The sequence below is a fragment of the Chrysochloris asiatica genome, unplaced genomic scaffold (assembly GCF_000296735.1).
Source record: "Chrysochloris asiatica unplaced genomic scaffold, ChrAsi1.0 scaffold00018, whole genome shotgun sequence".
Taxonomy (NCBI): domain Eukaryota; kingdom Metazoa; phylum Chordata; class Mammalia; order Afrosoricida; family Chrysochloridae; genus Chrysochloris; species Chrysochloris asiatica.
This window is the reverse complement of record NW_006408536.1, coordinates 30389159-30403784: the sequence shown is the minus strand read 5'-3', so window position 1 is coordinate 30403784 and position 14626 is coordinate 30389159. Positions and strand designations below refer to the sequence as shown.

At 45.4% G+C, this 14626-nt stretch overlaps 1 protein-coding gene across 1 annotated transcript in view; it reads left to right on the top strand.

Annotated features, from left to right (window-relative positions):
* STS (steroid sulfatase (microsomal), isozyme S) overlaps positions 1 to 14626 on the top strand; it is a 99422-nt gene that overhangs the window by 34089 nt on the left and 50707 nt on the right. The window contains exon 6 of the mRNA XM_006835648.1: positions 1894 to 2030. Coding sequence (XP_006835711.1) covers positions 1894 to 2030 — 137 coding nt within the window. The remainder of the gene's footprint in view (positions 1 to 1893; positions 2031 to 14626) is intronic.

Sequence of the window (14626 nt, the reverse complement as noted above, 5' to 3'; positions counted from 1 at the left end):
GATACATAGATACATAGATGATGGATGGCTACATGGATATAGATGATGGATGGATGGATGGATGGATGGATGGATGGATGGATGGATGGATACATGGATATAGATGATAGATGATGGAGTAGATAGATAGATACATGAGGATTGATAGAGAGCTAGCTAGCCGGATAATAGATGGCAGATGGAAAGGTGGTAAGTAGACAGATGAGATAGAGAGAGAGGTAGAGAGATGCTGTTGTTGTTAACTGCCATTGAGTCAGCTCCAACTTAGAGCAACCCTGTATAGGATTTCCAAAGAGCTGCTGGTGGGTTTGAACCATCTGTCTTGTGGTTAGCAGTCCAGTGCTAATCCTACAACACCACTCCAGGGCTCGAGACAGAGATTAATTGCCATCCAGTTGGTTCTGAGTCATATGGAGCCTGTAGGTCAGAGCGGAAGTGCCCTACAGGGTTGTACATCTTTACAGAAGTAAATGGCCCCATTTTTTTCTCACGAGCAGCTGGTGGGTTCAGTCCAGTGACATTTTCTTTGGAGAGCCACGTGCTTAACCACAGTTCCATAAGGGGCCCTCAGAGACAGACAGTAATGAATTTCATTATAGGTATAGATGTTATTGTTGTTACGTGTCTTTAAGTTGATTCCAACTCATAGCAACATATATGTATAGGGTTTCTGAGGAGCGGCTGGTGGGTTTGAACCACTGACCTTGTAGTTCAAACTGACCGTGCAGTTCAGTGCTGATCCTACAGTGTCACACCATGGCTTCATGTATATGGATATAGAGACATAATTATATATGTTATATACAAGGGGACTTCAAAAAGTTTCTGGGAAATGGAGTGCATTATCTTTCCATTCCATTTCCACTAACATGTTGAAACCTCTTTATAGTCATTTACATCTGTACACATTGTTATTTTCCAAAGAGAATTCCAAAGATGGTAGAGTACTTTCCACTGCAGGCAGACTCAGAGACATTGTGAGTTCAGTTCCAGACCATGGCAAGAAACCAAACATCACAGTAAAGTGAGTCGAGGGGGAATTTTGGTTTCCCCAGGCAGAGAAAGGTGACGTGGGCCCTTAGACTGCTGTCTACGAAGTGTGTGGGATGGGAAAATTGGAAATCTGTGAGTGTGACCAGAGTGGGACACAGAGACACAGAACAAGCACAGAGTGTTGGAAAAGTGGGACCCACAGACTAGCTCAACGTGGGAGCCACAAATCTTCAATTGTCAAAAAGGCTTTATAAGGGAAGTGCAATTCAATGAAGCAGAATTGGGGGGCTGCAGGGCTGCCTGTATGTTTGGGCCTCCCTTGTGTTAGCTCATCATGATGATGTCATCCTGCCACAGAAGACACGGATGGCTCCGTAGGGTTGCTGCTGGGCGTGGCATTGTCAGGTGGCATTTTTGATTTGCTTGTGTTTACAGTCTGAAGGTTTGTGACAGCCCTGAGTCAAGCACGTGTCTGGGCACCGTTTTCCCAACAGCGTGCATTTCCTTTGTGGCCTCTTTTGGTCATTCCCATAGTATTTCCAACTTTTCCACTGCACACACTTACCACCAAAGCCCTAAACCAAGCCCTCTGTCACTGACTTAGTTCTGACTTATAGGAACCCTTCCTTGTGCCGTTTCCAAGACCATCCATCTCTATGGGAGCAGAAAGCCTCATCATGGAGCGGCTGGTGGGTTTGAACTGCCGACCTTGCGGTGCACAGTCCAGTGCGTATCCAACGCCACACTTCACAGACGACAGAGTACTGTCAGCCTCGATTTTATATGCTCCTGGAAACCCCCGAATCCGCGTGACTGGATGTGCGGTGACCTGCTGCCCCTCCCCCCCCCCCATGACGAGGGCAGCCCGTGCACTCACATCCAGGTGGCTTGTGTTTGCAGGAACGCGGACACCCCCTTCCTGCTGGTCCTCTCCTACCTGCACGTGCACACGGCTCTCTTCTCCTCCCAGGACTTCGCCGGCAAGAGTCAACATGGCGCTTACGGGGACGCAGCTGAGGAGATGGACTGGAGCGTGGGTAGGTGTGGTCTCCGGGTGGGTGGGTCCCTTCCTCTGAGGGCTGGGTCCCTTCCTCTGGTGGTTTCCACACTGTTGTATGGTCTGAGGGTGTCCATGGTTTCCATGGACCCTCTAGTTACCACCCCACCATGTGCTTTCCCAGCAAAGGGCTTCAGATTTTTCATGGAGGGGAATTCCATTATTTTTCAACTCCAGTTTTCAGTATTGAAATACTGAAGCCCCCCTCGCACACATATGCATGTTGTTTACATTGTTGTTAGGTGCTGTTGAGGAGATCCCATTTCATAGCAACCCTTTGCACAACATAATGAAATAATGTCCATCCTGCGCCTTTCTTCGTGTTGTTCATATGCTTAAGCCTGTTTCTGGTGCCAGTTTGACAAGCCATCTTATTAGGGGTCTTCCTCTTTTATGCTGACCTTCCACTTTATCTAGGATGATGTCTTTCGCCAGGGACTGGTCCCTCCTGGTAACATACTCCAAGTATGAGAGAGGAAATCTCTGTATCCTGGCATCTAAGGAGCACTCTGGCTATACTTCTTACAACACAGATGTATTTGTTCTTTTGGCAATCCATGGTCCTTTCAATATTTTCCTCCAACACCATAACTGTAATGCATCAATTCTTCTATGCTCTTCTTTATTCATTGCCCAACTTTCACATGCATATGAGGTTATTGAAACACCAGGGCTTGCTTGGGTCGGGCACACTTTAGCCCTCAAACTGACATCTTTGCTATTGAATGCTTTAAAGAGGTGTCACATTTGCCTGATGCAATCTGTTTTTCATTTCTTTGGCTACTGCTTGCGTGAATGTTGAAGTGGATCCAAGTAAAATGAAGTCTTCACAACTTCATTGTTTTCTCTGTGTATGTTTTTTGTTGGTCCAGTGGGGAGGATTTTTGTTTTCTTTACATGCAGCTACAACCCATACCATGGTTGTTGCGAGTTTCTATCAAGCAAACTCTAATTTACGGTGACCCCACGCACACCCCAACAAAACATGAACCCAGTGTCCTGGCTGCTCCATCTTGCCGATTGTTGATGTGCTTGGAACCATTGTTGTGGATAATTCATTTTGTTGGGGGTTTTCCAGGTGTTCACTGACCCTCCACTTTACCCACCAGGATGTACTGTTCTTACAGCTGGTCACTCCATTTAAGTCTACATTGTGTTCATTGCCCTGGTTCATGATGACCCCATGTGTAATAGAAGGAACAGGGTCTGGGCCGCCTCACCTGCACCATCACTGGGATGTTTTGAGTCCCCAGTTGTGGTCATTGTGTAAGCCCATTTGCTGGGGGTCTCCCTCATTTTTGATGACCCTTCCTTTAGCCTAATGTTGTCTTTTTCCAGAAGCTGGTGACTACACACAAATACATGTTGTTGCTAGGTGCTGGTAAGTAAGTCATTGTCACCTCATCATAGTGCTGTGTACAGGGAACAAAACGTGGCCCCCATCTTGAACCATATTCCCCATCACTGGGGTGTTGGAGCCCATGATTGTGACCCCTTTGTCATGCCATGCCATGGGGGGACTCCCCATCAGTCCTGGCCTCGCCTGTACAATTGTGATGTCCTGTTCTAGCCGTGGGTCTTTCTCGATGCTCATAGTCACCACGATGACGTCTCAGCATCCTTTCTTCCGAAGAACATTCTGCTTGCATTGTTATCTGTTTGGAAATGGTTCAGAAACTTTAAGAGAGATAGATTTTTAAAATCCCAAAGGCTCTTAATAATAGGTGTTTTGGACCGATGTCAAAGACCGTACGTGGATAGATTTACTACTGGGTTCTCAATTCTATTCCATGAGTCTATGCATCTTGCGTTGTACCAGTACCAAGCTGTTTGGACCCCTGTGGCCGTGTAGTAGAATTTGAGGTCAAGGTGTGAGAGGTCTCCCACTTTGTTCTTCTTGTTAAGTAGTGCTTTACTTATCCAAAATCTCTTTCCTTTCCATATAGTGTTCGTGGTCATTTTTCCCATCGCTTTCAAGAATATTTTTGGAATTTGGTTGGGATTGCGTTGTAACTATAGATTGCTTTAAGTAGCATTGGCATTTTCACAGTTTTAAAGTCGTCTATCCATTAGTATGGTATATTCTTTCACTTTTGTAAAGCCCTTGTTTGGTTTCTGTAGTGATATTTTGTTGTTTTCTCTGTCTCGGTCTTTTGTTTCTCTGGTTAGGTTTATTTTATCATTTGGGTGGCTATTGTAAATGGTATTGTTTTCCTAATTACCGTTTCAGAAGCTCTTAATAACAGTTGATCAAAAAATAGAAGAGACGGACGCAGGTAGATTCTATAATGTTTTATGAAGTTGTGAGTTGCCACTGACTTGTGTCTGACTCGTGGCGACCTCATGCACGACAGAAGAAGACATTACCCATCCTGCTCCTCTTCAGGACTGCTCGGATGCCTGAGTCCTCGGTTGCCATTTCTCTGTCCAGCCAACTCTTTGAGGGCTTCCTTCACTTTTGTTTTTGATTTTTTAAAATCTGATTTCCCATGAGAATCTTCCTATGCCCCAGATGCCTGATAGCCATAGGGTTTCCAAGGAAAACACACACACACACATAGTGAGGGGGGACGGGTTGTATCTATTTATATAAAAGCCATAAAAAGAATGACTTATTTTTATGACTCTGATTAGAGAAAATGTCCTGGTTTCTCTTTCCTAGTCTTTCTTGAAATTTCCTTGTGTTTCTGTACTGCCTCCTGTTGTATTATGAAATGACAGTCTGAGGTTAAAAAGGAACTTGGAAGTTGCCTCGTCTGAAGTTTTCATGTATAAGTGAGGAACCCTAGACATATAAGAGAACCACCGAAGTCCATACATACCAAGCTATATAGAGTTTCCAAATGCACACCAAACTACACATTGTTTCCAAACACAGACCAAACAACACAGTTTCCAAACTGTACATTATTTCCAAACACACTCTAAACTGTACATTGTTTCCAAACACACTCTAAACAACACATTGTTTCCAGTTGCACTCCTAACTATACATTGTTTCCAAATGCACACTAAAGACACAATAGTAGCTATCGCATGTATCATGCGTGCTGTTTCTCTGTCTCTGGAACTAGAATGCCATTTGGGGAGGCTGTAAATGAGAAGCATGAAGTTGTCCGCTCCTATAAAGATTTGTAGCCTTGAAAACCCTTTGGGTTGGGCAGTTCTGCTCTGTCCCGGCTGGTGGCTAGGAGTCTGGTGTTCTTGGGGTTGGGTTGTTAACACAGGTGGCTTTTCATGGGAGCCACCACCGTTTTCGCCATCCCAGCAAAGACCGGTTCAGCAGCAGCATTTGCATGCAATCAGCATTGATTTGGAGCCCCATGCTATTAATAGAAGCACAGGAAGGAATCATAAATCAGTGCTTGCTGGAGATTAGACAAGCAAGTTCTGTGTCTTACCAAGAGACAGCACACATGTCGGGAACAGCAAGGTGCACGCCGACACAAACCTCGTTTCCAGTGCACCCTAGGAAACCTTCCCATTATAAAATAATATAATTACTCCCTGCAACTGCTAAGGGTTGGGAGTAATCGGTTCACGTGGAATTCTTTATTCTGAGCAAAAACCTAGAGCTTCTGTCTGTGGGTGGAAGACGGACCAGCCCTCCTAATGGGGTTACACCATCCATCCTAGAACTTGGGTTGTCTGGTGTGAAGGATATAGGGCCTGGTTCGTCTATTGGCAGTGTCTGATGCCGCAGCCCTCAGGTTAGGCGCGGGCAACTAACTGCAGATTGGTGGTTCAGATACTCAGTGAGAAAAAGATAAGTCTGTGTACTCTCATATGGATTTACAGTGTTAGAAATCATCTACAGGTGCGCTATGAGTCAGAACTGACTTGGCAGCAGTGGCTTTGAGGGACTTTGACTATGGAGTGCTGGTGGTGAAGTGGGTTAAGCATTGTGCTGCTAACCGAATGGTTGGCAGTTTGAATCCACTAGCCCCTCTGTGGAAGAAAGATGGGGCTGTCTGCTTCTACAAAGATTGCGGCCTTAGAAACCCTATGTTGTTGTTGTTGTTAAGTACCGTGGAGTCAGTTCTGACTCATCGTGACCCCGTGCGGAAGTTTTAATCTGTGCTGTAGGGTCGCTATGAGTCAGAATCAAGTAGATGGCAGTGGGTTTGGTGTTTGGTTGGGGAAGCTCTGGTTGGAATCCTTTGTGGTACAAATAGTGAGCACACTGAGACATTAACTGAGAGGTTGGAGGTTCAACTCCACCCAGAGGTACCTCAGAAGAAAGTTGTGGAGATCTCCTTCTGAAAAAATCAGCCTTTGCAAACCCAATGGAGCACAGTGCTGCTCTGACACACGCGGGGGGCACCATGAGTTGGAGTTGACTCCTTGGCAACCGGTTTTTGTTTGTTTTGCTTTGTTTTAACGTTTTATTGTGAATTGGGTGGAGGTTGATGGAGAAAATCAGTTTTCCGTTAGACCTTTCACACACATTTCGTGTCATGGGATTGAATCCCCACAATGTAACAACCCTCATCTCCCCTCCCTCCCCATGCTTCCCGTTCCCATGCTTTCTTCCTTTCTAACTCTTCCAAGCCTTGTCCCTGGTTAATGCTGCCCTTTGAATCTCAAACCAGGAATGATTCTTTGGTGTTCATTTCTCCACAGTGTTATATTCCCCTGTGAACCAACATGTTGTTTGGCTTCAAATGAAGCCATGGGAGTGACTTCCTTTCTAGACCTGCAGGGAGACTGGGGGCCATGGTTTCAGGAGCTCGACCAGTCTCTGTCCAACCTGTCCAAGCTGGCTCAGTTTTTTATGATTTCTACTTTTATTTCACACTTTTCTTCTACTCCATCCAGGACTTTCTGATGTGACCACATTTGGAGCAGTTGGTCATGGGCTATGGTTTTTTGGAGGTTCTCTGGGCAGTGGTACAGAATAGAATGGAGGAGAAGGAAAAACCAAGGGGGGTTTATGAAGGATCAGCTCGGAGCAAGTGCAGGCTGCATGGATCAGAGTCTCCATCCCATTTCCATGCATACCATCCATCAGACATCAGATCTTTCTTTCTCAAGCGCTGGGGAGTGAAGGAAGGATTCAAACACAACAATAGGATGGGGACCAGAACCTCAAAAACAGAACAGCTTGGAAATGGGGACCTTTCCATATGAGAGCCTCAAGTAGCCCTGGAGGTGCATTGGTTGGAAGTGCAGCTGCTAACTGAAAGGTCAGTGCTTTTAGAAGACGTTAAGAAAACATATTCAGAGAGCTATGTTGGGAACATGGTCCTCAGTGAAGCCCAGGTGCACCGTTCTTGTTTCAAGGTAACATTCTAGTCGTACGAGTACAGGCAATTTCCCTGCAAGAATGTTTCAGGCAGTTGAGTGACTTGTGATCTACAATTTATCTTCATCGAAATCTGGAACGAGAATTTCAAATTCCACCTTCGTGTGGCTGCTTCAGGAAATACTGAAAATGTCAAATCTCAACACAGCGTCCATCCTACCGAATGCCTCCTGGATCCTCAGGCTGCATCTTGCCCTTGGGATTTAGTGCATCCGTTTCCTATCTTGAAGGCATTCTCACTTATGATAAATGGGAGACCTTCTCTGAAAAGGAAAGCAAGGTACGTCCTGAGCATGGCAGCCAGGTAGAACAGTCAACAGAGGGTGGAAAGGGGGTTTAGAGACTGAGGAGGAGCTCTGTAGCTTCCTGGGTGAGATTCAGGAGTGACGAGGGGCTCCAGGAAGGAGGACCAGTTTTTGCAGAGGTCGGGCCATGCCAAGGGAGGTGCACAGGGACAGGCAGATTGAGCAGATGTTGTTGGGGCCATCCCGTCTCGTAGCAACCCTTGGCACAACAGAGCAGGGGCCGTTCACCCAGCTGCTGTTGTGTTTGCATCTGTGGTTGCAGCCACTCTGTCTGTCCATCTCGTTGAGGGTCTTCTCTCTTCCCCTGACCCTCTACTTCACAAAGCCTGATGGCCTTCTCCAGGGACTGACCCCTCCTGACAGTATGCCCAATGTAGGTGAGATGAAGTCCCGCCGTCCTCCGACTGAACTTCTGAGATTATAGACTCGTGTGTATGTGGGGGGCTTCAGAAAGTTTGTGGGGAAATTCCATTATCTTTTCACTGCCGTTCTCCATGAACATTCCATGTTTTCCTATGTGTGTGTGAATGTATTTGATGTGTGTATAAAACCTGCCACCATCAAGTCCCTTGAAACTCATTGGAAGATTTCAACATTTCAGTTAGCAGCAAATGTTTACATCACCCAGATATGTGTGTGTGTGAGTGTATAGATATATATACATCTGTCAATCTGTCTATCCATCCATCATCCATCCATTTATTTCTCTATCCATTGTTATTATTGTGAAGTGTCATTGAGTCGATTCCGACCCATAACAACCTTGTATAGGGTTTTCTATATCCATATCTGTATCTGCATCTGGGGAATGTGGTGGTTCTGTAGGATAAACACTGGGCTTCTAACCACAAGATCAGTGGTTCTAACCCACTAGCCACTCCACAGGAGAAAGATGAGGCTTTCTGCTCCTGTAAAGATTTACAGCCTTGGAAACTCTATTCAGGGTTGTTGTGAGTCGGAACCGACTCAGTGGCACTTAACGACACTAAATAGCTTTAATTATCTCTGTATTCGTTCATATAACTAGTATCCTTCCATATCTCTCTTTCTGTCTGTCTGTCTTTCCATTCATCCATCTTGCCCACCCACTCAACCACTGATCCATCTATCCACCCATATCTCTATCTATCAATCCATCCGTCTCTATCTGTCTGTCTATCTCTCTATCTATCCATCACATCTATCTATCTATCTATCGATCGATCGATCTAACCAGCTAACCATCCATTCAGCTCTAACTCTGTCTATCCATCCACCCATGTCTCTATCAATCCATCTATATCTCTGTCTAACCACCCATATCTATCTCTATGTATCCATTATCCGTCCACCCCTCTGTCTTTATCTAGCTGTCTATCTATCTACCTATCTATCCATTCATAACTCTAACTCTATCCATTTATCTATATATTCATCCACATTTCTGTCAGTATCTATCTATCTATCTATCTATCTATCTATCTATCTATCTATCCACCCATATCTCTATCTCTGTCCATCCACCCATATCTCTATGTATCCAACCATATCTCTGTCTCTATCTATTTATCTATCTACATCTTTATTTCTCTATCCATCAATGTCTCTGTGTACCTACCTACCTACTTGCCTACCTACCTATGTAACTATTCATGTCTCTATCTCTAACAAGCTATCTAGCCAGCCAGCTTTCCATTCACTTTTCCATCCATTTGCAGACTGGCAGTTTGCCCCATAGTGACTGAAGTGGCTGCCTCTGGCAGGGTCATGTGGAAACAATGGCCTTTTGGGCTTCAGATATCCAAGTGGGGTAGGAGAGAGCGCGTCCACAGGCTGGGAGGTGGATGGTTTCTGGGTGCTCACAGACCCAGAACATGTCTTTAGGTCAGTGATGGAAGGATGTGAAGCCCAGTTCACGGTGTAGAGGCGAACACTGTTCCAGGTGGACTTGCAGTCCCCACCCCCATCTTGTAAGAATACCTGTGTTGAAGTTGTGACCTCTCTCCCTGAGGATGTGTCTCACAGAAAGCGATGTGAGCACTTTCTAGAGAGCGTTTCAGCCTAGCAGCATAAGTCAGTCAGTTGAGGCCCCACCAGTGTGGGCTGGGTCCGAACCCTAAATGCAGAGATTAAACAGAGACACACACTGGGAGAGACAGACAAGCCAAGAACCAGGACTGCCAACAAGGAAGGAGTCATTATGACTGACACGCTGAGTGGAGGTTTTCTCCTCCTAACTGTGAGGAAATAAACTCAATCCCTATGGTACAGCGTCGGTAGGAAGGGAAGACAGAGACCAAGCTGCCAAGGCGGGCTGTTGTGAGCAGACACCCTGGTGGTGGCAGGCGCATGGGAGCGGTCCTGGCTGTGACAAAATGGCTGCTTCTCTCATTCAGTCCTGACTGCGCAGTGAGACAGTGCAGGGTGGAACCTAGGGCCAACGTGGACCTGACCATCATCCACCATCTTCCCTTTTTATCCATCCGCACTCGTGATGAAACCAGGAGAGTGGTGTCCATGGCTAGTCACCAGTTGAAGGAACAGGTTTCTGTCAGGTTTCAGGGAGGGAAGTTAAAGCAACATGGCTTCCATCGCTGTGAAAACAGCCCCTCTGTCAGCCCAGAACTGAGAACCAGGTGCCCAGACCACCCGTCCCCTAGCAGATGTGCTGGGGATGTCCTCTGGGGTCACAGGAACTGGGACTCGGAAGCTCCCGGCTGTAGGAGGGAGCCCCGTGCCTGGGTGGGGTGTGTAGTCTACAAGGCGGTTTTTATGCACATTCTGTTTACCAGTGTGTGACATCGAGCTTCCATAACAAGATGTAAATCAGGCCACTCGGCTTCGGATTAGATGGAAGGATGGATGAGAACAGTAAACCCCGACTCACAGTCCCACGAGAATTTGAGGAAGGTGGCATTTCCCAGCTGAAGGCTAAGAACACATTGCAGACAAGTTGTTGTTGTTAAGTGCCATCGAGTCGGGTCCGACCCATAGCGACCCTGTACAGGGTTTCCGAGGGTGTAAATCTTTACGGGAGTAGAAAGCCTCATCTTTCTCCCGCGGAGCGGCTGGTAGTTTCGAACCGCTGACCTTAAGGTTCGCAGACAAGTAGACCCTAGGATAATCAGATTGTTGGGAGGCCGGAGAAGAACGCTAACTCTCCGGGGCCTGGCATTTAGTTAAGTGTTTTAAACACACTGAATTTACAAGGGAATTTTGAGGAGGGTGAGATTGATGAAGACAATAATGAAAGAGAAAATGATGCAGAAGCTGGTGTTGATGGTGAAGACCATCAAGGCAGACTAAGAGGTAATGAACATTGTGGTCTGGTCGTTAAGTGCCTTTGAGTCAGTTCTGATTCAGAGCGACCCTGTATAGGGTTTCCAAGGAGAGCCTGGTGGGTTTTAAGCAGCAACCTTGTGGCTAGCAGTCCACTGCTTGTCTTATAGTACCACACCAGGACATAGGATCAACATGAAAGAACACATTGACGGTGAAGAAACTGGTGTGATGATAAAGATGATGATTCTGGAGAAAGACGTGATGAAGGGGGAGAAAAATGGAGAAGGAGGCAGTTTGATGATGAGAAGATAATTACGTTACAGTAAAAGTAATCGTCATGATGGTTGAGTGGGGAGAAGTCCATTTCATACGGGTGCAAAGTTTAAAAGGGAGCTTGGTGTTTCTATAGGATGAACACTGGACTCCAACCCAGAAGGTCAGTGGTTCAAGCCCACCAGCCACTCTGGGGGAGAAAGATGAGGCTTTCTGCTCCTGAAAAGAGTTACAGCCTTGGAAACCCTAGACAGGTCACTGAGAGTCGGAACCGATTCCGCGGCACCTACCAACAGTGTTTCATTTTGGTGACCGTATGCACAGACAGAGGTATCCCATTTCAACAATTCCTCCATATGCAATTCAGTAGCACTGCTTACCTCCATCGAATTGTTCAACCATTCTTGTTTCCCTTTTCTGCCACCATTTTCTGAAACTCACCGTCCCCAAGCTTCCCAACCAACCTGTCCAGTTGCTAACATCAGTTTGATCTTATAAAAATTGTTCTATCAAAGAGCACAGTGCTCAAAGCAGACACGTACTTGGCTAATTAACACAAGCTAGTTTTTTGGTTTCTAACACTCATGGAAACAGCAGTCAAGAAATCAAACGACGTATTGCATTAGGAAAACCTGCCGCACAAGTGTTGAAGAGCAAAAATACAAGTCGGAGGATTAAGGTGTGCCTGACGTAAGCCATAGTATTTTTCAGTCGCCTCATGTACAAGTGACTAGTAATAAGGAACGACAATCCATTTGAGTTGTGGTGTTAGAGTAGAACACTGAAAGTACCATGGACTGCCAGAAGAACAAACAGATCTGTGTGTTAAAATGCTTATTAAGGCAGGATGGGGAGACTTCATCTTTCATACTTCAGACATATTGTCAGGAGGGACCAGTCCCTGGAGAAGGATATCACGCTAAGTAAAGTGGAGGGTCAGTAACAAAGAGGAAGGCCTTCAAGAACACAGGTTGGCACAGTGTTGGTGTGTTGGCAACGAGTTCAAGTGTAACAGTGATTTGAGGGTGGTTCAGGACCGGGCAGTGTTTTGTTCTGTTGAACATAGACAGGGTCACTATGAGTCGGAGCCCACTTAATGACACCTAACAATGACAAGTTTTTTGGTTCTAAGAAAGCTTGGGGGCAAAGTTTTGGTTTGGCTTTTAAATTTTATACAGAATTTATCTCTAAATCTAAGACATCTCTGAGACAATTATCAAAACTCAACTGAAGCTCAATGAATTGGATTTTGCTTACACATCCATGTTTTTGGTTTGGTTTTGTTTTTCTTCATTGAAAATTCCCTTTTGGAATTTCCGAAAGTGTTTAAGGGGGTGTGTGCTTCCATGTGGTACTATTGCATTAGGTTTCTTTCCATCCAGCTGCATTCTAAATAGCACGCTGAAAAAGAGCAGGAGTTTGTCAAATCTGTTGCATTTGATGACTTCCGGGTAGTAAAGATGTCCCCCTCAAAGTAGAGACTGCGGATAAGAAATATAGGAAATCCATTACTTTTCCCCAGACTGTCACATTTTGGATATTTCTGATTGGGATGGTAGCTTAACTGTGGATCGGCTAAGATGTGACCCCCCCAATCCTGTCTTTACAATCTCTTGTTACTGAACTCGTTATAAAATAGACTAGGCACCTACTATCAAACTACCTATCTATGGAGTTTTGACAAGGGCTGGGGATTTAACCACCCCTGTCTAATGAACAAAGGTTGGTTCAAACAGATCTAGACAAAAGAGAAATGAAATAATTGCCAGGCCGGACCACTGTTTACCCAAGTGCTTGGCACATAAGGAGATTTTGAGTCTTCAGAAAACAACATCCTGAATATGATGACAGTTTAGAACTTTCCAGAAGATGACCCGCATGCGCACACACACCTTTGTCCTTCGATTGTCCGTGGTTGTCAGAGATATCTGACGTAAAGAGACAGAGTAGAATTCGGCAACTCCGACTCCTGATAAGAGTAGAACTGTGCCCCTTAGAGTTTTTCAGTGACCGAGTTTCCAGAAAGAGATTTCCGGGCCTTTCTTAATGAACTGGACTGCAAGGTCACTCTGAACCTCAAGGTCGGCAGTTCAAGCTCACCAGCTGCTCCTCGGAAACCTTATACAGAGTCTCTGAGTTGGAACTGAATCAACGGCACTTAACAGTAACAACAACAACAGTATTATTATTACTATTACTTAAACTCAGTTGCTTTGACCAACATTATCTACCGGTGACCAGTCCTGGGCAAGACAAGATGTACCTTTTTGCACATGTTCACATTTCCATTCGATCGAAAATTATTAGAGAAAACACGGTGCTGTCATAATATTTTTCCATTCTGAAGTAAGACAATAGCCAGAAGAGAGCGAAAATTACAAAATTAGGGCATTTTAAGTCTTTTATCTTTAATCATCGGAAGGTAGAATTGCCTGTCAGATACCTGCACCGACATTGCTATTTACTGCCTGCCAAGTTTCATCAGTAATAACCGTCTTATAAGCGCATTTATGCATCTGATTTCCAGCAAGTAAACATGCCGTCCTTCTTTCCGGAGAACGGAATCTACAGAAAATAAGCTCCGCTGACAGTCTTTGAAGCTTTGAACACCAACTTGGAGAAAAAATGTTTTGCTGTGTTTACAGAACTTGACATTTTGATCTCCTTGACTGTGCCTCACAATTAGGCAAACAGGGAGGAGGGGAGGAAAGGAAGTGCTATCTCTTTTGAAAGAGAAAGAGCTGGCCCACCCACAGGAAGTGCGGAGACCTGGGTGTCAGTCTTTGTAACTTTATCCTCGGGAAATGTGCAAGCGCAACATCCCACTGTGACATGCATCTGTACAGAACACGGCTCTTCCAGACACGAGCAGGTCTCAGGGACAAGCAAGTGACCAAAGGGGTTGAAACACAGTGACTGAGATGATAGATAACAATCTTCTTACGAGAGCAGTGCACTATGGACAAACCATGGGCATGAGTTAGTTCCGACTCATCACACAGAGCAGAATGAACTGGGAACCGAATCAGAATCAATCAATGGTGGGTGGGTTTGAACTGCTGACCTCGCGGTTATCAGTCCAGGGCTTGTCCTACAGCAATACATACGTATTATGAGAATGAGATTCTGAGGAGGTAAACCAGTGGCCAACAATTCGTTTCTGACTCAGTACGATGCTATGTGTATCAGAGAACTGTGCTCCATTGGATTTTCCATGGCTGACCCTTTGGAAGTCGATAACCAGACCCGAGTCCCTAACGTCTAGATTAGCAGCTAAGAATAGTGTGTACTACTCAGGGACTCCGTGGTAAACCCAAACCCAAACCCATTGCCACTGATTGATTCTGACTCAAGGCAACCCCTTAGGACAGAACAGAACAGAAGGATCTTTTCAGAAGCTGACTGCTACTTCTTTCTGCCATTTAGCAGCTG